The 23715-nt window shown below is 38.9% G+C and overlaps 1 protein-coding gene across 2 annotated transcripts in view; it reads left to right on the plus strand.

The window, feature by feature from the left end:
- The window catches only part of MET (MET proto-oncogene, receptor tyrosine kinase), a 115923-nt gene extending 99394 nt beyond the window's left edge, over positions 1–16529 (plus strand). For both annotated transcript variants that reach the window (XM_047695172.1, XM_047695173.1), the window contains 5 exons: positions 233–414; positions 3266–3375; positions 4556–4721; positions 14073–14209; positions 14318–16529. In XM_047695172.1, coding sequence (XP_047551128.1) covers positions 233–414; positions 3266–3375; positions 4556–4721; positions 14073–14209; positions 14318–14528 — 806 coding nt within the window. In that variant the 3' untranslated portion in view covers positions 14529–16529. The remainder of the gene's footprint in view (positions 1–232; positions 415–3265; positions 3376–4555; positions 4722–14072; positions 14210–14317) is intronic.
- Positions 16530–23715: the final 7186 nt, after the last annotated feature.

A 23715-nucleotide genomic window follows, 5' to 3' on the forward strand; every position in this document is an offset into this window, starting at 1 on the left:
CTTCTTTTTCTGTATGAGACAAACTAACTGCTAGAGTTTGGGGGTGACTTGAAGACACATTACAGGGTGACATCTTTTACTCAAATGTATTATAAAAAAACACTCTGAGGATGGGGTGTCAGGACAAGATTCATCCATGTGGTTTTACTTTATGTAACTCTTCCTATCTGAACTTGATGAAGTATTTATTGGTCCATAATGAAGTTAATGTCTCCACTGCTGGATTTCTCAGGAATCACTGACATAGGCGAAGTTTCCCAGTTTCTGACTGAGGGAATCATCATGAAAGACTTTAGTCATCCAAATGTTCTTTCACTCTTGGGAATCTGCCTTCGAAGTGAGGGGTCTCCACTGGTGGTCCTACCATACATGAAACATGGAGATCTTCGAAATTTCATTAGAAATGAAACTCATGTAAGTATATTACCAAGCTTACTAACTGGTAAACTACCTGTCAGCCAGCCAGTCTTCCAAAATGTTCCTGTTTTGAACCTTTTTAAAAGCATTTAGTTAAAGAAACACATGTAAATTGTTTCTACCATTCAGATATATAGGGCCTGATTCAATTCAGTTGCACCTCAAGATCCCCTATCCTGGTGGAAAGATAGTGGTACCTAGAAGGGTTTCCCAGGGGCAGTGATTCTTACCTGTCCTGCAAGCTGCCTTGATCTCCCTTCCCTCTGATAGGTATATTTAATCATTTTTGAGTCCCTACCATGTGCCAGAAACAGCAAAGCACAGAGGCAGAATGAGCTTCAACCCACATGGAGTTTTAACTCCAGAAGGCAAAACAATGAAGAATTCATTACAAATGAGTCCCTTAGTATTCTTCAAACTTACCACCCACTCTCCTAACTCAGGACCTGTGCATTTGCTGTTCCATCTGCCTGGAACACTTTCTGCCACATAGCCACATATGCCACTTCTCATCAGCTTCAGCTTTTTGCCCTAATGTCATCTGTTTCATTTCTTAAATTCCTCATGTGAGTAAAATCATAGGGTACTTATCTTTCTCTGACTGACTTCTTTCACTTAGCATAATATATTCTAGCTCCATCCACATGGAGATCTGCGTAATGCAAATGGCACATTTCATTCTTTTTAATGGCTGAGTAATATTCTAGAGTGTGTGTGTGTGTGTGTGTGTGTGTGTGTGTGTGTGTGTGTGTGTGTGTAAAAAAGAATATTTAGGCTCTTTCCTTTATTTTGCTGTTGTTGATAATGCTGTTGTAAACATCAGATGCATGTGCCCCTTCAAATCAGTATTTTTTGTACCTTAGATACATATACCTAGTAAATAATAAATAAATTTTAGATAAACACCTATTATCGCAGTCACTGGGTCGTAGGATAGTTCTACTTTTAACTTTTTGAGGAACCTCCATACTGTTTCCCAAAGTGGCTGCACCAGTTTGCATTCCCACCCACAGTGTAAGTGGGTTCCTTTTTTCTCCGCATCATCACCAACATCTGTTGTTTACAGTGTTGTTAATTTTACCTGTTCCAACAGGTGTAAGGTGGGATCTCATTGTAGTTTTGATTTGTATTTCCCTGATGATGAGTGATGTTGAGCATGTTTTCATATGCCTTTTAGCCATTTGTATGTCTTCTCTGCAAAAATGTCTGCTAATGTCTTCTGCCCATTTCTTAACTGGATTATTTATTTGGGGATGTTGAGTTTGGTTAAGTTCTTTATAGATTTTTGGATACCAGTCCTTAATCCAATATGTCATTTGCAAATATCTTCTACCATTCCATTGGTTGCCTCTTAGTTTTGTTGATTGTTTCCTTTGCTGTACAGTAGCTTTTTATCTTGATGAAGTCCGAGTAGTTCCTTTTTGCTTTTGTTTCTGTTGCTTCCTGAGACATATCAGTAAGAAGTTGCTGTGGCCAAAGACAAAGAGCTCGCTGCCTATGTTCTCCTCTAGGATTCTGATGGTTTCCTGTTTCACATTTAGGTGTTTTATCCATTTTGAGTTTATTTTTGTGTATAGTATAAGAAAGTGATTCAGGGGCACCTGGATGGCTCAGGTCATGATCGCGGGGTCCTGGGATTGAGCCCCGCATCTAGCTCCATGCTCAGTGGGAAACCTGCTTCTCCCTTGCCCAGTCGCCCTGCTTGCATTCCCTCTCTCGCTGTGTCTCTCTGTTAAATAAATAAAATCTCAAAAAAAAAGAAAAGAAAGTGGTCCGGTTTCATCCTTCTGCATGTGGCTGTCCAGTTTTCGTAACACCATTTGTTGAAGAGACTGTCTTTTTTCCATTGGGTATTCTTTTCTGCTTTGTCACAGATTGGTTGACCATATAGCTGTGGGTCCTTTTCTGAGTTTTCTATTCTGTTCCATTGATCTATGTGTCTGTTTTTGTGTACCATGCTGTACCATGCTGTCTTAATCACTACAGCTTTGTAATAGAGCTTGAAGTCCGGAATCATGATGCCTCCAGCTTTGCTTTTCTTTTTCAAAATTACTTTGGCTATTTGGGGTCTTTTGTGGTTCCAAACAAATTTTAGGTTAACCATGTATTTCTAACACTCTGACTTCTGGTTCCGTGCTGACTTTGGAGGACCTGCTCTTCCCAGAACTAGCAAATTCCGAAAGATAATAAACAACTTAACTTCCTTCTTTCAGAAGCAAACCAGCCAATCTACAGCCCATACCCCAATCACCTCCTTTAAAGAATTCTCACATTCTGAAACACTATCCACCTGTTGTAATCACTTCAGGGCCAGGTACCAGACAACTGCAGATAGTCCCTACAACCCGCAACCTGCTGAAATTATTCAAACTACCCAGTCCTAAATCTGCTTACCCTCCCTCAGAAACCACAAAACAACCTCTTGCCTGTGTTTTCCCCTTGCTCCCTCTTCTTCCTAGACAAACCCTGGTGCTTTCTTCTGTGGCCTTGCTTGGCATGGCTTGCCCCCTTCCTTTGGGAATTGTGAGTAATTAGCTATCTTTTCAATGGCAGTGGTCTTCCATCTGTTGGCCCCACCATACCAGAATAACTTTAAAGCACTTCCATTTCCCCATCTGAAAAATGGAATCCATCCTACGGAAGTGTATAAGGATTAGCCAGAATTCACAAAAGCAGCTAGCCTGGTGCTTTGCAAATAATAAATATCTAATAAACGATTGCTGCCCTCAACAAGGCACAAGTTACTGTTTGAAACAAAATAATTCTTATAAACATTTCAGAATTCTGAGATCATAGCTAGATCATCAGATACTTGGCTAAATGTGTTTTCTATTCCCTTTGATTGCAGAACCCAACTGTAAAAGATCTTATTGGCTTTGGTCTTCAAGTAGCCAAAGGCATGAAATATCTTGCAAGCAAAAAGTTTGTCCACAGAGACTTGGCTGCAAGAAACTGTATGTAAGTATAAGAATCTCTGTGCCCACAGTCCAAATTAAGTGACAAAGAGGAATCTGTTTCCCACTGTTGAAGACTAGTGAGGATGTTTTCAGTTCTTATGCAAAAGTCCTTTATATCCGTTACAGTTTTAAATCTGATATGTAAGCACCAGGGAGATAGGCGGGGCTTTCAGGGCTTTATCAAATGGAGAATTTAAAAGGAATTCTCCAGAGGGGGTCTTAAACAGCTGTTCTGTGCTTTTGCTTTTCTTTTCCCTTCCCACCAGTAGCCCCCAATGTTGTGGTTTCACACTACATTAGTGTTTGGGAGGGAGAATTTGATCTTCAGCATTTTACAGTGAAAAGGAGAGGGCTGGTAACACAAATACCAACATATTGCAACTTCCTAAGACTGGATTTGAAGTCAGCCTGCAGAAGCCGTACCAAAAATGGTATTTGGGAATGAATATACAAAGAGCTTTATTTGTGTCTGGCTGCCTGGGCTGTATAACTCAACAATCAACAGTTTGTAATGGATTCAGTGCTTTCCTCACATAGCACTGATTCATGACTTATGGTATGTGTGAATGAGAGAGCTGTGCTATTAATTTCCTACCTTGGTTTTGGTCAATGTAACTACATAAAAGCCAGCTTAAACAAAGGATGCATAGCCTCAGATAGCGGAAATTGGTTTTTGTTGTGCCTTGCTGTTTTTGTTAGAGGATTTACTACTTATCCTATTTCTCTGTTACACAGTGGTGGGATATATGAGTTTTATGTAATAACCTAGCCCATCTGAAAAAGAAAAGGTAGAATAAAAGTCCTCTGTCATATCTCCCCCACAGAGCTGAGTATTACTAGTAAAATAACAAGCAGAGATCTGCAATTGCTAGGGAGAGTCAGTTAGCATACTTGATTTAGCAACAAGGAAAGCTAGGAGGGGGAGACCAACTTTATTACCATTAAAGCAAAAGGGATTTTCTTATACCACATCATTCATTGATCTCTTCCCTTGACCTGTTGAATTTGTAATATAAATGGCGAGCATTTTCATTCAAGAATTCTGTTGTAATTTAGTGTTAATTACTCTGCAAAAGTTATGGATTTCAGATATGAAGTTATTGTTCTGACCTGTAGATATTCAGCATCACTGTAAATTATCCTGTTTCCGCCACCAATAATAATTTTTGTCCTTTTCATAGGCTGGATGAAAAATTCACTGTCAAGGTTGCTGATTTTGGCCTTGCCAGAGACATGTATGATAAAGAATACTATAGCGTACACAACAAAACAGGTGCCAAGCTGCCCGTGAAGTGGATGGCTTTAGAAAGTCTGCAAACTCAGAAGTTTACCACCAAGTCAGATGTGGTAATGTACTGATCATCCCTGGCTGTCTCCTCTTTTACTATCATACCCAACATTCTTAGTAGTTTTATGGCTATTTTATTTTTTCATAAAAGGAAACCTTTTGTTTCAGTTTCTTCATAAGTATAAATCACCTTGATTGTCTAACCCATAGTCTGTTTTCATAAATCCATTCGTTTATCAAAAAACATTTGTCTAGTAGCACACCATGCTAGGTTCTTAGGAAGCCCAGAGCTGAACCAGGCCGGAAGTCTGTCCTCCAGAAACTCTGACTCGGCAGCGAAGAGAAAGCATGTCTGTCAATAACTGTCACACAAAGTAGACTTGGGATTAGTGCAGCCACTCATTGCTCAAAGGCAGCTAAAATGCACCTCGAGAAATCTGAAAGCCATACCTGAGACAAGCCTAGCAGTGAGGGCATTATTCCTGTACCCAGCTAGAAATGTGCCCTTCTTGGTGCCTGGCTGGCTCAGTTGGTAGAGCACGTGACTCTTAATTTCAGGGTCAGGTGGTGAGTTCAGGCCTCATGTTGGGCGGGCAGTCTGCTTTAAAAAAAAAAAAAGAGAGATCTAGAAACATGCCCTTTTTTATCTACAAAGATCATCCTCTCATAGAACAAGCTTCAAAAGGCGTGCACTGAGTCCTGAGGGTGGAAGAGACACTCACATGGGCAGCCAGATTCCTTACTTCCCTTCCAGCTCATAGAGGAGGCCTTAAAGGAGGACAGAATGGGCAGTGAAATGAATACTAATCCAGGGGAGGCCAAGGGGCAGGAAAGTATATGCATTTTTAAAGTTCTAAGGAAACAGTAAGCAGTGGGTGATTTGACAAAAATAGAAGGCACAGGGAGAAGTTCTAAGGATAAACTGGGAAAAATATATTCATACTAGATCATGGTTCTGGGAAAGCAAACTAGGGAATCTGGAATTTCTTCTCTGGCCATGTGGAAACATTAAAGTGTAATCAGACAATACTGTAGTCTTTCTTTATTCTGTAAGGTGTTCTGAGAGGAGTAGATGCAGGCAGATGAAATTTCAGGAAGAACTTGAAATAATACAGAAACTGTAGAACAGAAAAGAGATGGAAGGAAAAGCATCTCAGAGGTAATAACAACAATATATAGCAAGAAATTGATAAAAGTCAAAAATTAGCAAAGTTATATGCTAATGCAATAACACATATGTGAAGCAAAGGAGTAAAAGCTGGATGAGGGGGGAAAATACCAGTTGAGGCTTGAACATACTGAGTTTGACTGGGGAGTGAGATATCCAAGCAGAAATGTCCATTAGGCATTTGGAAATGTGGCTCTGCAACTTGTACAGCCTAATTAGTTATCTTATTCAACTCGGGCTGCCATAACAAAATACCACAGACTGGGTGGCTTAAACAATAGACATTTATTTCTCACAGTTCTGGAGGCTGCAAGTGTGAGATCACGGTGCCAGCATGGTCGGGTTCTGGCGAGAGCTCGCTTCCTGGCTTGCACTGTGTCCTCATGCAGGAGAAAGAGCAAGAGTAAGCTCCCAGTATCTCCTCTCATGAGGGCACCAATGCCATCTGGAGGGTTCCACCTTCATCTAAATTAATTATCTCCCAGAGGCCCCACCTACTAATACCATCACTCACTCTGGGAATTAGAGTTTCAATATATGAATGGGGGGAGAGGGTCCACAGTTCATTCTATAGCAGAGGTCACGGGTGGAAATAGACTTTTTAGCATCCAAAAACAATGACTCAGGAGAACCTATGCATAGGAAATAAAGGAGAAAAGCAGAGAGTTAGGAGACCTAGAAGAGGCTGTCATGAGAGCCAGAGGAAGAGAAAGTTTCAGGAAGAAATGGGGTATTCTCATCAGGGTCCAGTGCTACTCAGTACACAAAAACAGCCTTGAAAGCTGAGTGATTTGAATGATTTAGAGGTCTAGAGTGGGTTGAGGAGCCTAGGTGTTGAATGGGATAGAGAGTATTCTTACTCTATTTGCTCATAGTAAGTCAAGAGGACTGTGATGTGTAGAGGTAGAGAAATATGAATTTTCAGTCCTTGAAGATAAGGACTGAAAAGGGAAAAAATGTAAACTGGCAACATCAGCAAACAAGATAGGCAAAAAATAATAATAATGGAGGGCCTAGACTTCAGAAGAGAAAGGGTTGGCAGCTATTAAGAGGTGACAGGGGACAGAGATCTGAGTGTGGCATTGGGAAGCAAGAAGTCGTCTACCCTCCTCCCAGTGAGTCAGTGAGTCAGCAGGTTTCAAAGACACTGTGGTCTTCGAGTGAAAGCAGAGTTTCAGTTCCTGAGGAAGTGGGGGAGACATTAAAGACTAAGTTGAGAGTGACTGGGAGTTGTTTTTAATAAATGTGTTACAGGACATGGTGGAGGGATGGGACTTTGGAGTGGATACGATTAATGAGAGAATGTAATAGTACATGCTAGAGTGTAATACCTGGGATTTTGATCCTGAAAGATTCTGAAAGAGATCAAAGAAATGAGTGCTAAAGAGGTAGGCTCAGAACACGTTAGTGATGGTGGCAGGTGAAGGTATAAAGTAGGGAGAATTAACCTGTGTTCAAAGAGTATACATTCTATCCGGACTATTTGTCTGCCATTAAGAACCAGACCGACCCTTACAACTCAATAAGACAAAATAACTCAAATTTTTTAAGTAGACAAAAGATTTGAATAGACCTTTTATCAAAGAGATACATGAATAGCTAGCAATAAGCACATGGAAACATGTGCCCACACAAAGACTTGAACATGAATGTTCATAGTAGTAGCATTCATAATAAGAAAAAGAAAAAAACAGGAGCAATCCTAATGTCTATCAGCTGGTGAATGGATAAGTAAAACATGTCATTTCTATACAATGGAATAATACCATTCAGCACTGTAAGGGAACTGCTTGCTAATGCCTGCTACAACATGGATAAACCTTAAAGCTATTAGGTCCAGCAAAAGAAGACAGACTCAAAAGATTGTATATTGAATGATTCAATTTATATGAAATTTCTAGAAAGAGGCAAAGCTAGAGAGACAAAAAATATAGTCAAGGGTTGCCTGGGACTTAGGGCAAGAGCAAAGATTGACTACAAACATGCATGGGGAACTTTCTGGGATATTGGAATTGATCTAAAAACTGAATCGTGGGGCTGTCTTGGTGACTGAGTCGGGTAAGCAGCCAACTCTTGATTTTTGGCTCAGGTAATGATCTCAGGGTCATGAGATCCAGCCTGGCCTCAGGCTCCATGCTCAGCGGGGAACCTGCTTGAAGTTCTTTCCCTCTGTCTCTCTCTAAAATAGATAAATCTTTTAGGGCGCCTGGGTGGTTCTGTCAGTTAAGCGGCTGCCTTCAGCTCAGGTCATGATCCCAGGGTCCTGGGATCAAGTCTCGCATCGGGCTCCCTGCTCAGCGGGAAGCCTGCTTCTCTCTCTGCCTACTGCTACCCCTGCTTGTTCTCTATCTCTCTGTCAAATAAATAAATAAAATCTTTTAAAATATATTTTTAAAAAACTGAATTGTGACAATTGCTGAACAAATAAGTAAACATCATTGACCCACACTAAAACATGGCAAGTTTTATAATACATAAATTACATCTCAGCAAAACTTTTAAGACAAAACAAAAAAAGAACCTGATGAAATCTTAAATGTTTAAGTCAAGAGTTGCGATTCTGAGCTTTTAGACAAACCCACACACATTACTACCTCCACACACGTACACACAACACAGAGGCCAGCACTTCTCAGATAGCAACTGTCACTCTGATACCTGACTGGAAATTTATGGAGGCTTCTATAGATACAAAGTGCTATGTCTCTTTCCCTCTCGTTGAAAGATGTTGTATTGTACTACATAAAGGGGGAACAAGAGTAATCCATGTGCAGTGCTGCTTTGGCAAATGGTTATTGACTGCATGGATAAATTTGCATTAGCTTTAATTTCCAAGATAGCATAATCTTTTGAATGTTGTTGACATGGAACATTTCCAAAAGCATGTGATAAGCTTGTATGTAGAGAGCTACCTATAAGCAAAAACTTGCCTGCTTATGGAAAGGTCCACTTTCTCACAAATGCCCAAATGGAGTTCAGCTAAAATCTGAAATTCTCTTGAAGCCCATTCAAACCAGGTAGAAGTGTCACTCCGCAGTTTCTCATACCCATTCTTGTACAGTGTGCAGCCATCAACGTCAGTATTGACTTCTCAGTTGTTCAATCAGCAAGCTCTTTCACCCTGCATCAGCACTTAACACTGTCAAACTCTTCCTTCCCAAAGTGTCCTCCTCCTCTGGTTTCTGGGACACTATACCATCTGGTTTCCCTCTTGCTTCTGGGTTATGTTTTCTTCAGATTTGATGGTTTCTCTTCCTTCTCTCACATCCTACATGCAATTGTCACTCGGGAATTTTCTTGGGTGGAGAGAGGTCTTTATGTATCAACCTCCCTCAACAATTTCAACCAGTCTATAATTGCCTTTGAATCTCTCTTCCTGGATTGTTTCCATCAGCATCACACAGTTACCATGTTCAAATTCCAGTTCTTTCCTGCCAACTATCAGTTCTTCACTTCTTTATTTCTATTAATGGCCTCCTCATTATGCAATGTACCAACTCTACTTTTTAATGTATAGTCCATCAAGTTCTGAAGAATGCCTACAGTTGTGTGAACATCACCACCACAGCTAAGGTATAGAACAGTTCCATCAGTGCCCTTTGTAGTCAACCCCTAGCCTATCCCTAGGGCCTAGAAAGCACTGGTCTGTTTCGTATCTCTACAGTTTTACCTTTCATAGGTGTCCTATAAATGGAGTCATATAGTAAATAGCCTTTGAGTCTGTCTCCTTAAACTTAGCATAATGCATGTGAGTTATCCATGTTGTATCAGTAGGATCAGTGTGTCTAGATGTTCTCCTTTTTTTTTTAATTGTGTCAAAGAACACAGAAGAGGAAATTGACCATCTCAACTATTTTCAAGTGTATGGTGCTGTAGTGTTAACTACATACTTGTTGTACAACCGATCTGTACAACTTCTTCATCTTGCAAAACTGAAACTCTATACCCATTGAATAACTCCCCTTTCCCCCCTCCTGAGAGTCTATGTGTTTCTAAGAGCTTGACTACTTTAGATGCCTCATACGAGTGGAGTCATGTGGTATTTGTCTTTTTGAGACTGGTTTATTTCATTTAGCATAATGTCCTCAAGATCCACTGATGTAGCATCTGACAGGATTTTTTTTAAGCTAAAGAATATTAGATTATATGTATATACCACATATTCTTTATTCATCTGTTGATAGGCATTAGGGTTGCCTCCATCTCTGGGCTATGGTGAATAATGTAGCTATGAACATGCGTGTGAAAATATCTCAAGATGCTGATTTCATTTCCTTTGAATATGTACCCAGAAGTAGGATTGTTGGATCATATGGTAGTGGTTTTTTTTTTTTCAGTCATTTCTATTTTTAATTTTTTGGGGAATCTCCATACTGTTTTTCACAACAGAGTAAGTCATTCCTTTTTACTTCTGAGTGGTATTCCATTGTACAGATATTCCACATTTTGTTTATCCCTTCACCAGTTTGAAGGACATTTGCGTTCTTTCCAGTTTTAAGCAATTCTTATACATAGTTACTATTGCTAAACATTTGCTTAAAGGTTTTGTGTGTGAAGGTTTATTTCTTTCGGGTAAAGTAGGATTACCGGGTTGTAAGATAAGTGTGTATTTAACTTTATGAGAAACTGTCTACTGTTTTCCACAGTACCTATATCATTTTATATTCCTAACAGTAATATGTAAGAGTTGTAGTTGTTCAGCATCCTCATCTGCACTTGGCATTGTCAGTTTGGGAGTTTTAGCCATTCTAGTAGGCTGTAGTGGTGTCTCATTTTCTTTTCAATTCATATTTCCCAAATGACTAATAACATTAAGCATCTTTTCTTGTGCTAATTTACCATCCTTCTGTCTCCTTTAGTGAAGTGTGTGCTCAAGTCTTTTCCCCATTTTTTTTTTAAGTATTAGATTTTTTTCCCAGTTTATTTCTTTATTATTGAGTTGTTAAGAGTTCCTTATATATTTTGGATTACAGGCACTTATTATCAGATACATGTTTTTGCAAATATATTTTTCTAGTCTGTGCCTTGCCTTTTCATTTTTTTTATTGGTATCTTTCAAAGAGCAGAAGATTTAAATTTTATTGAAAATATTATCAGTTTACCAGTTGATAAAATTTTATGAATTTATCCATTTTTTTAATCAGTTGTGGGTTTTTTACAAAATGTGTTATATCTCAGTTTACCCAATCTTGAGTCCTCAAAGCTGGCTGTCTCCATTCCTTGCACACTTAGCTGTGTCACTTTCTATCACTTTTTATGGCTTTAATTATCTCTCATGTCTAATAACTTCTTTGATTTTCACCTTTGATAAAGTTAAGCAGAGATTCTTCAGACGAGCCCACTGCTGGTGCTCAGATATTCAGAAGGGCCAGACCATCCACACAGTAAACATGAATGGCAGAGCTCTCCTGTCTAGAAACTAAAACTGACTTCTTTCCATCATTCCTAATGCACAGTGCACTTAACTCTCCCTCTCTTTCTCCCTCCCCTTTTCCCTTTCCCCTTCTTTGTTTCTCTTTCTTTCTCTCCCTTCCTCACCCCCAGCTTCTAGGTCAGCCTCATTCTCTTCCTTCACTGCCTTGTCAGTCCCAAGCTATTATAGGCAGTACTGTGCTTTCCCTGCAAGCTGCCTCTCTCTTTCACCACTCCTGTCCCCTGACTCTTCCAACCCTCCTCTGATTCCCAGCCAGTGCCCAATCCTGTAATTCCTCAGAAATTTACCCAGCTCTGCCCCCGTTTTTGTGAATTTGCCACTAGACCCACCTACCTCCTAGGCTATGGGTTAGGAGACCTAATCACAGACAAGTAATCAGCCTCTCAAAACTATGGTTTCCTCATCCTTAAAGCATCTACAAAACCAATTACATTACAGGGTTGTTATAAGGATTAAATAAAATAATCTTTTCTTAAAGGACATGACGGCTGTTCCTGGCTTATATACCCTAATTTGGTAGTTCAGTTTCATTGGACTCCTTGTTGCCAAGATGCAGTAGCACCCCTCACCTATTCTTGTTCAGAACGCTCCCTCCAGCAGTCTTCTAATGTAAATGGGCTTCTCCTATTTGTCTAAAGTGTAGTATTTACAGGTAGGTCACGTAGAGCTCAACTGCACGCCTCATCCATTTCATCTTAACCCACTTTCAGCACTCAGAAACCCCCACAACATGGTCCATTTCAACCTTATCCATCCCTGGTCCACCTCATCTCCACACATCAAGCAGAGTGACCTATTGTTCTCTCACCACTGGGCCCATTCACTCCATCCAGAACACTCTTCCTGTCCTCACATTCTGTGTACTTGGAAAACAAATGCTCCCCATTCTTCCAAATCTGCTTTATTGTCGCCTTTTTTCTGAAGCCTTTCTCAGGACCCCACTATTATCTCCAACTTTTCACAGCATTTGTACCTCTTTTCTATTATTGCTCTGTGTTAGTTATTCTGTCTTACTGTTCTATATGACAGTTGGTTCTATGTGACAGTGATTTAACCCTGTTAAATCAACCTTAGGCCCATCCAGTAACTTGGACAGTAACCTACCTGTGCACCAACTATCAGTAGATACCTGTTAAACTGATTTAAATTTTAATGCAAATTCTGGAACTTAAAGGTTAACACAGTGAAGTTGTCAGAAGTGACTCATAAAGATTTTCAGTCTTTGGAAACTTAGATTTTGAGAGGCTTCAGGGGACAGCAAAGTTATCTAGTTCCCACCCAGGAAAGAGTATTTTCTCTATTTAGATCAAGGCCGTCAGTGGCCTTAATGAGTTCTTGCACTTGGGCAAACAAAATCACCATTAATGGAGATTTATATCAGCAACTACAATATCTACCTAGTTTCTTTCAGACTGTGGTATTGTTCAGATAGACATGCTTTATTCTCCTGGCTGAATGCTAGAAGCTGCACTTGCCTTTCAATGTTCTATTTTCCTGCTCTGCCTATCTGGTCTGTGTTCTCCTTTCCCTCCAAATCTCCTTTTTCTCAGGGCCTGATTTCAACCCCCATATGGTTCTTAGTCTGTGAGTGGCCTAGACACATTGCTAAGGAAGAGCTGATTTCCAGGGTCTTTGGCCAGCAGTGACCCACACATGTCGAAGTACTCTCTTTGTGTCATCTCACCTTGGCACATGTCCAGGAGGAGATAATATGCATGACCTAGTGTATTCTGAGTAGCTTTAAATCAAGAAATTGCATACTTAGTGTAGTTTAGTAGACCAAGTAAGACCCAAGAGTTAGGAACTCTTAAGTGTTTATCCCGGTATGAATTCACATTTATTGGGGGAATTTTTTTTTTTAAGCTGTTGCTTTTTTTTTTTTTTTTAAGATTTTATTTATTTATTTGACAGAGAGATCACAAGTAGGCAGAGAGGCAGGCAGAGAGAGAGGTGGAGGCAGGCTCCCTGCGGAGCAGAGAACCCGATGCGGGGCTCGACCCCAGGACCCTGGGATCATGACCTGAGCTGAAGGCAGAGGCTTAACCCACTGAGCCACCCAGGCGCTCCTGTTGGGGGAATTTCTAACAGGTCACATAACCTCTCTGTCTCCCTACAATATTCCTACCAAGTACTAATACAGCTGTTTTATATCAATCTTGTATTTTAACATTTTAAAATTACATTTATTTTATTGAAATTAGTTTTATATAGTTCTATAGAGAACCTTCTTGCCTAGCAATTTTATCACTTCTGATTTTTAATATGGATTTCTACTTACACTGACTTAGAGTTTGCCTTTTAACATCAACAGTTAGATGTGGTTACATCTCTTTTTTGTTTCTTGGGTTTTTTTGTTTATGGTCACATTTCTTAAAAGAGTATTCACATTCATTCAGAACCTTAACAAATTTAAATCTTGGAAAGCTTTCTTCATCTTCTTCTTTTATGAGTAATGTAAATTTGTAGTGAAACTGTTGGAAAGGAGAAGGATAGAAACATGGTAATGCTTTGACCCTATAAGAACCTGGAAACTGTACTGTACTAACTACAGATGAAATCTTAGTCATCATGTGGACTTCAAATATTCTTTTTAAAAACTTTGCATTTATTTATAATCTAAACCTTATCTAATTCTGGTGTAATCATAAAATGTACAGCTTACTAATTGCCTTTAAGGAAATTTTTGCACCACCAAGCAATAGTATTGAATATACTAAGCCAAATTTAGTTATCAAGACTTACTGATCACCTTTCACGTTCATATGGTCACGGTCCTCACCTGGATTCTCCCTTCCATTGTTTGATTAGTGGTCCTTTGGCGTGCTCCTCTGGGAACTGATGACAAGAGGAGCACCACCTTATCCTGATGTCAATACCTTTGATATAACAGTTTACTTGTTGCAAGGCAGAAGGCTCCTACAACCCGAATACTGCCCAGATCCCTTGTAAGTAGGAATTTCGAAAGAATCTTCTGTCATTCCTATGTTCTTGACTTTTACCAAAATGCTTGCCTTTACAATGTCTCTCATAGCATTTCTTCCTTTTTGAAATAGATATGAAGTGATGCTCAAATGCTGGCACCCTAAAGCTGAGCTGCGCCCATCTTTTTCTGAACTGGTCTCCAGGATATCAGCAATATTCTCTACTTTCATTGGGGAGCACTACGTCCATGTGAACGCTACCTATGTGAATGTCAAATGTGTTGCTCCATACCCTTCCCTGTTGTCTTCACAAGATAACATTGATGGCGAGGGGGACACATGACAGATGGATACCTCACAAGCCCCCTTCTGAGAAGCGTCACAGAACTTGCCAAACAGTAGTCTACACTTTGTTCAATTTTTTTTTTCACTGCCTGGCCATTGAAAGGGCACCAGATATTTTTGCTTTTGCCAAGATTGCACTATTATAGGACTTTATATTGCTATTTAAAATGACTGGATTCTAACGAATTTCTCAGCTGACAGAGCATCAGAGCCAGAAGCTTTGTCCCATGGGCCAGTGACCAACAGAAACCCCACAGCTGTGATGATGCTCCTGTGCTTTCAGGCCAAAACCTGAATTCCAGGTCGAAATTTTTAAAAATCAGGATCCTACATGATTTCACATGAGGAACAGAGGCAATGAATTTTGAGGGCTTCTTGGTCACAGAAAATTCAGAAGAAATGGTAAAGTCCGGGACAGATGTGGCCCCAGTACCAAGCCATTCATTTGCAATTTAAGTGTTTCAAAGAACTTTCATGTGTTGTATGGTCAATAGTATTTTTTATTACTGATGTTATCATTTGCCCATTAGGCAAACATTCCCTTTTAAATTTTTGTATCACATTCCTTTTAATGGAGAAATATCCAAAGACAACACAGTGAACATTTCAAAATGGCAGGATATGAAATGTGTTTATAAATTAATAGGGACATTTACATATTGTATATAGATGACATTAAAAGGTTCTCATAAAATAGCTTAGTCACAATGAAAAACTTAGTTGTCATTTAGAAATCAACTGAGAATGATACTGTTCTGATGATTGTGGACATTTAGATCGTTTGTCTATTTTTTTTTTATGACGACTCTGAAAAGAATTTTCTTTTCTGAAAAGAAAACAAGTGATTTGTGATAGGTGTTTTTAAAGGTAACTCAGCATGTTGTTAAAGCAGAATACATCTGACTAAAAGGTTCATTGTTTCCTATCATGGCTCATGTAGGGCAGAGAAAGGATCAATGAACTGGAAATACTAGCCTCTTTCTCAGGTGGCAGCTCCCCACCTCACAAACAATTGGAGATAATAAAACTTTCTGGGAGTCCAGTTTTTCATTAGGACATGCTTTGTGTGAAGCAAAACATATTTTACGGGGAAATAAAAGCAAATGAGAGTTCTGGCCGTTTCACCTGGATGAACAGTTATTCTGGGCAGGACTTTTGTAATGTTTTGTTCTGTGGGATTTTGTGCTTACTACTGTATAGTGCATGTGGCACAGGATACTCTGTTTTTGTCAATGTAGACTTTTAAAGTATTATATTTTTATAAAAATGTTTATTTTTAATGATATAAGAAAACTTTTGTTAGGTCACAAATATACTGCACTGTGAACATTTCAGAAAAGGTATGTCAGGCTTGGATTACTAAAAGCATAGTTCTCAATGACTGTAAATAGTGATAAGGAAATGTGCTGATTGCCAGTACACCCCACCCTCATTACATCACCAGGACTTGAAGCCAAGGGTTAACACAGCAGGCTCTAAAGAGGGTGTGTTACACTGAAGCCGAATAGTAGAGCTGGGCTGATGTTGCAAGAGAAAGATTACAACCCAAACTCCTTGACAGAGGTGGATTTTACCAGAAGACACAAGGAATTGTACGGTTGAGATATATCCAATTTAAATATTGTTTCAGAAGAGTAAAGTTTGATACTAATGCACAAATATTGCAAATGGCAGGTAACAAAAAACTCTGCAGAAACAAATACCTCTACTAATATCCAGAGGGTGATGCATCAAAAACAGAAAGCTTGTGGAAGCAACCCATCAACAAGACGACACACCTGTACATATGCTTGAGAAAGCTGCAATGTGAAAATCATGTTTGCTATTTATAAACATGTCCTTAGTTAATGCATCTGGACAGATTGTGAGAGTAAGTGGTTCTTCTAAGCATTAGATACTTGTCACTGCCTTTACCTGCAGTTGAGCTGAATGGTACTTTGTATGTTAATAGTTGTTGTTTTGATAAATCATACAATTAAAATAATGTATCATCTTGTTACTGAGAGTTGGTTATTGCTAGTCATGCTTGATTACCTATTCCATTTACATAATGACAGAGGAAGTCTAAGATTGATTTCATCTGGCAGCATCAAGATCATCTATATATGAGAACCTTAGTAAATTCCTGGGCAGCTAAAGGAATTTGCATCCTTGAATCTCAGGAAGATCTGTCTTTCTAAGAATGGTCTGCCCCAAGTTGCCAAATCACCCACATTTCTCTTTCAACTGCTTGAGCACTTGTCTCCTCCTATTAGCATGATGCTCTTCAGCAAGCTGCAGGCTTGGACCAGAGGTATAACAATGAAGCTAAAAACCCATAGCTGGGGGTACCTGAGTGGCTCAGTGGGTTAAGGCCTCTGCTTTCAGCTCAGGTGGTGGTCCTGGGGTCCTAGGATCAAGCCCCGCATCGGGCTCTCTACTTGGCGAGGAGCCTGCTTCCCTTCCTCTCTCTGCCTGCCTCTCTGCCTACTTGTGATCTCTGTCAAATAAATAAATAAAACTAAAAAAAAAAAAAAAAAAAAAAAACTGTAGCCAGCTGAGAGATATCTAGTTGGGTGTTGAAGGAGCGAGGCCTTCTTAGCCCCTTAAAACTACTCTTTTATCTACATAGGTTGCCAACATTCAGGAGCCCCGAGCTACTGGAGAACATACCTTCAGGTTATCTCTGTGAGTATTCTTGGAATGGTAAGGGAATTCAGATATGATACTTCGGTCATCTAAAAATCATGTGGCACTTTGGAGCAATCTGATTTCACAAAAGACCCAAAATTAAACTGGTGCCTGCAACATACATGGGGGCTGATCCTGTATGAGAGAATTCACTCCTTGTACACAGCCAAACTCCCTCCCAGCCAAGAAATGCACTTCTATAAGAAATTCAGTCAGACTCCATGCTCCCAAAGGATAAGAACTTGTCGTCTTTGTATTCCTAGTATCTGGCACTTAGTAGATTCTGAAATAAGTGCTGAACTGAAGCCAGAGTTTCCTGTCCTTGATCACTTTAAACTACCACAGATGCTGTTATTACTGATGTAGCATGATATTGGTGAACAATGGCATGGAGAGGGTAGGACCTTTCTAGGGAGAGGGATAAAAGGATCTTCCTTTACCAAATTTTGCTTGATACTCTGATTTTTTTTTTTTTTAAATAGGCTCCATGCCCAGTGTGGAGCCTAACACAGGGCTTGAATTCACAACCCTGAGATCAAGAGTCGGACACCCAACTGACTGAGCCACCCTGATGCTCTAATTTTTTTTTTTTAAAGATTTATTTATTGGACAGAGAGAGACCACAAGTAGACAAAGAGGCAGGTCGGGGGGGAGGGGGGGGGAATGCAGGCTCCCTGCTGAGCAGAGAGCCTGATGCAGGGCTCAATCTCAGGATGCTGAGATCATGACCTGAGCTGAAGGCAGAGGCTTAACCCACTGAGCCACCCAGGTGCCCCGCTCTGAATTTTTAATTACAGGATTTTTCACTCCACCATGTAGGCATCAATTATATTTTTGTTCTTTTTGACCTACATAGTAGATTACATCCTTAAAGAAATACAGGGAAGGAACATACAACCTGTAAAACACATCAAATGTTTGCAAACGTCTTATATTATTAACCTACCCAATTTGGTTCAAGAAACAAGTTAGCATTATATGAAAGAAATCGGTTAATATTTCGTTTAATTCAACTAATATTTATTGAGCAGCTACAAATGTCAAACACATGTATGAGGTAATGGAGATCTAAGAATTCCCACTCCCAAGGAATTTAATGGAAGAGACAAAATTACACAACTAGTACATATTTTAACTATACATTTCTTAGATCTGTAAACTATTTTGAAGAGCCATCACAGCTTATAAGTGGAAGTTTGTGTCTTTGGACCTCCTTCACCGATTTCTCCCAATCCTATCTCCCACCTCCAGCTACCATGAATCTGTTCTCCAAATCTATGAGCATGGGGGGTTTCTTTGTTGTTGTTCTTTTGTTTCTGTGAGTTTGGGGGGGGGGGGTTTGTTTGTTTTGATTTTTTTAAGAGATTCCACATATAAATAAGATAATATGGTATTTGTCCTCTGTCTGACTTCACTTAGCATGATACCCTCAAGATCCACCCATGTTGTGGCAAATGGCAAGATTTGCTTTTTTGTAGCTGAATAATAGTCCATTATATATCTATACCACATTTTCTTTATCCATTCATCTATCAATGGGCACTTAAGTGGTTTCCATATCTTGGCTTTTGTGTGTGATACTCCAATGAACATGTATATATCTTTTTTGATTTACTAGGGGCTTTTTTTCCCTTTTGGATAGATATCCAGAAGTTAAGTTACTGAATCGAAAGGTAGTTCTATTTTTAATTTTTTGAAGAACCTCCATACTGTTTTCCAATTTACATTTCCACCAACAACACACAAGGGTCTCCTTTTCTCCATATCCTTATCAACACTTGTTTTTTGTCTTTTTGATAACAGCCGTTCTAATGCATAAGGTGATATCTCATTATGGTTTTGATTTTTGTTTCCCTGATTATTAGTGATGTTGAGCATCTTTTCATGTGTCTTGTTAGCCATCTTGTATCTTTGGGAAAATATCTTTTCAGATCCTCTGCCCGTTTTTTAATTTTTTTTTTTTTTTTTGGCTATTGAATGGTTGAATTCTTTATATATTTTGGATATTAACCCCTTATCAAATAAATGATTTGCAAATATTTTCTGTCTTCCTATAGCTTGACTTTTTGCTTTGTTGGTGGCTTCCTTTGCTGTGCAGAAGCTTATTTGTTTGTTTACGTGTTTGTTTTTGAAAGAGAGAAAGAGTGTGTGTCCTTGTGCATGCACAAGCTGGGGAGGGTGGAGGGAGAGAGAGAAAGAGAGAATCCCAAGCAGGCTCCATGCTCAACACAGCCCAACATGGGGCTCAATCCCAAGACCCTGAGACCATGACCTGAGCTGAAATCAAGGACCAGATAATCAACTGAGCCACCTAGGTACCCCTGTGCAGAAGCTTTTTAGTTTAATGTAGGCCCACTTATTTTTGCTTTTCAAAATCAAGACTCAAGACTCAAAAAATCATTGCCAAACCTATATCAAAGAGTTTACTGCCTATGTTTTCTTTTAGGAGTTTATGACTTCAGATTTTATGTTCAAGTCCTTAATTCATTTTGAGTTAATTATTGTGTATGGTGTAAGATGGTAGTCAGTTTCCTTCTTTTACATGTGGCTGTTCGGTTTTCTCAACACCATTTATTGAAAAAATTGTCCTTTCCCCATTGTATATTCTTGGCTCCTATGTTGTAAATTAATTGACCATATATGCATTGGTTTATTTCTGAGCCCTCTACTCTGTTCCACTCATTGATGTGTCTATTTTTATCCAATACCATACCGTTTTGACTGCTGTAACTTTGTAATATAGTATGAAATCACAGTTTGAACATTCCAAAGTGAAGCCTTCTAGGCAAATAAACCAAACTCTGACCTATCTTGGGAAAAATACTGAAACTCCCTCAAATAAGCTAATCCTACTTCCTTCATGAAGTTGTTTAAAGACAAAAAATAATATGGAAAGGTACCTAGTACACCATAGTTGCTCATTAATTGTGATATTATTTTCTTCAGTAACGGACAATAAGAGCCCATGTAAAGGTAACCTGTGGTTGATTGAAAAGGGAAATTAAGCCTGAAGGAGGACCTTATAGATGTTTAACTCCAAATCCTGTCTCCACCCACCTCATACCTGCTTTATATGGTAGGCGCAGAGCTGTGATTTCACCTTATCCTTGAGAATTGATGTGGCAGTGTGGGGTGGGTGGGGGCAGGTGATGAGAAGGGTGACAAGATCATGACAAAATGGTAGCTCCTTTCCTCCTAATGCCAGACACCTGAAGAATACCTCTACCCTTTCTTCTTTCTTTAAACTCCCTGCTATTTATTTGATCACTTCTCTAATGACTAATTTCCTTTTTTCTTGTATAGTCTTTGAACCTAGAATATACAACAGACATAAAAAAAAAAAAACCAATCTGTCTAAATTACAGGAAAGTTTCACAAAGGCACAATGACAGGAGTCACAATTCATGTCTAGAGATTATTACTGTTCTTTGCTCGAAAGGATGGTTAATGATTGTTCAGATTCAGGAAAAAGTGGGCTAAGTACAATATTGTTTTAGTTATATGATGAGTGCTTGGAAGATAAGGAATACTTCATTAATACTGTAATCCATCTGGATGACTAGACATACAAGGTAACTTCACAATTTAGACAATTTCAGGAGATAGGTATACAGACATTATGCCCCAAAGTAATAAATGCTTATTGCTTATAATTCCATAAAATGTTTTTCCATTTCATAGTTGGCATTTTTCTTCAAGGCTATCTCAATTCCCTATCTATCAAAAATTGGAAATAAGTTCAGTCATAACCGGTGAAATATTTCAGTTGGTGAATTGAGAGTAATAAAACAGAGGCTTGCCCAAACTGTCCTCTGTTGTAAATTATAACAGAGGTCTAGATTACGTCAGCCTAAGGTATTGATCACAATGCTGAGAGGTTTATAACTACTATTGACTTACCATGTGACCCAGGAGCAGAAATCTAGGAAAATTGCAAAAGCATATCTATGGTAATGAAAAGCCCATCATTAATAGAACTTACTATCCTGTCATGTGAGTAGTACCGGGTTGGCTTCAAGGCAAATATTTAACAAATGCTGGAAACAAGGATTTTGCCTTCCTTTTTTCCCATTGTGTGTTTCTGATCTATTCTGATAAATGTGTTTCTCTTCTTACCAATAAAAAGTATAGGTTTTTAAAAAACTGATATGAATTAGTTAATTAATCCCATATAAAATTAGCATCCAAACATTCAAATGGCTCCTAATCCTTTTATTATTGTTGTTGTTGTTATTATTATTTTGTATTTTTTTACTGAAGAGGTAATTCCCCTTATAGACTAATATAGAATAGGGCTCATGTCCTATTCTCCTGGGCAGTAACACCCTGCCTGGCTAAGCATTCTGAAAACTAGTTAGCGTTAAAGGAGCAATTCTGAAATGGGACTGGACATATTTAGGATGCATAAACAGAATGTTTAAGTAAACTAGCTCTAACTAAACATTATCTTGAAGCTCTGGATCCAGACTACAATGATAACTAATTTTTATCCTTTTCTTGAAAAGAAGCCCTTTGTCTTTATGTGTTCACTTTTTCACTGTCACATGCATACATTCTTTTCACCACATGAACTCCAGGCTGGCAAAAACATCCACTAATCCTTGGACCTCTGGGTTGGAACGACAAAAATGCATAAAATCTTACCAGGCCAAAAGAGATCAACTTTAAAAATCTTTGGCATCCAAACATGTCAGAACTGTTTTTCACTGACTCTCCAAGCCATTTGTGTTCCCCATCATGGTCCCTGAGACCTATAATACCGGTTCCTACTTTTATTGGGCAGCCTGGAATTTTTAAGAACCATATTTCATTTACCTTTCTTCGTTGTTTATAATTTTCACAGTTGTCTTATGAGTTTTCTTTCTGTCTCTAATTCTGAAAGTATTGGAAGTGATAATTGACAGACTGCTCTCTGCCAGCTGAAACCGTCACTGACGTTTACCCCTACGTTCTCAGTGACATCTGCTCTTTCCATTATAGTCACTGGGCCTCTCCTGCTGTAGAACTGTACTAAACAACCACCATCTTTACAGGGGCAACAGTTCTTGTAAACAAGAAATGCTGAATTCAGAGCCTTTGTGAAGTCCTGCCACACATATCTGAAGTCAGTCACATGATCTGCAGACATTATTTCAGAAGTCCCAATAAAGAAAAATTACAGAGAAACCCAAGTATCCTATCAGAATACTCTTGCAATCTGTTTCTAATTTTTTGTTGGACTAAGAGAATTAAAACATGGAGAATTTAAATTATCTCCGTGGTAGCCGAAGGGTCTGTGAAAACACGTGGGGAAAGCAAGAAGTCACTGTTACAGAGATACTAACAAAACATATTTCAGAAAGAAAATATCCAGTGTTAAAACTACATAGATATTGTTTCTGAAAATGAACTTAATTGGTAAAAATAATAGTGATGATAGTAATGATCTCATCCCAGGACACGTCACAGGAATTAATGACTGTCTGGCGGCTAATGGGCTCAGGTAATCCTCTCAGGAATTGGTCTTGCCTAATGAAATGCTGTTGTTTAGCAAACAAATGCTTAAAATGACAGAAGGTAAAAATCAGGGCTGTCACCACCAAGCATGGTTGATTCACAGGGAAAAAAAAAAAAGCTACACACAAAAGTGTGCCATGTGCTACTCTTACTTTTTATTCATTTGCAATTCAGAAAAAAGATATGCATCCTTTACCATTTTTTCTTTTATACATCTATTTCCCACTTTTCCTCTGGGGATATGTTGATTTATGGATTGTTTTATTGACAGAATTAACCTGTTAATGAAAATAAAACCCCCTCTAGTACAGGTGTATCAAATTTAAAATTATGATTGCTTTGAATCATTTTATTTTAAATACCGTGATGTGAAGTATTCTCCACGTGGGCTTTAGATTATTGTCTCCAAGCTATATTTGGCTTAGAAAGTCGTTACACAACATCTTATTCCAAGATAATTCTAACAATTGGCCTCCTGATTCTGTCCTCTCCATATTGACTGTTCCTTTTAATCCCAAACCAGCCTGCCAAAACTATATAATATATCTGATTACATCATTCTCCAGCTTGAAAACCTATACCCATTCCTAGATGTTCCCTGCATCAATTCTTTATGTTGTTATGTCTTGTTTTGTTTTATTTATAGTATGTATCCTCATGGAAAAAAATTTTAGGCGAAAAGGTATAAAGTAGACAGGAAATAGCTTCTGACCACTCTCTCACACCCTCCATCCTTGCTTCCCAAAGGTAAACAATGTTAACACTTTCTTGTATATTCTTCCAGAAATTTCCACCTTGCTTCAGTTCTAAACTAAGCCAGACACTTTTAGGGCATCCTTCAAAAGCCTCCATTTTATGGACCAAACAGTTGTTCATCATCATCTCCTAACTGAGAGATTATCTCTCTACCTTTGCGACTTTGAACTTCCACCAAAGATAGCCCCCTTTTGATATAAGCTGTACAAATAGGTCTAAACTAAGTCATTTGGACCACTGCCTCCACCCAACCTGACTTAAAA

This window comes from Lutra lutra, chromosome 11 (assembly GCF_902655055.1).
Source record: "Lutra lutra chromosome 11, mLutLut1.2, whole genome shotgun sequence".
Lineage (NCBI taxonomy): Eukaryota > Metazoa > Chordata > Mammalia > Carnivora > Mustelidae > Lutra > Lutra lutra.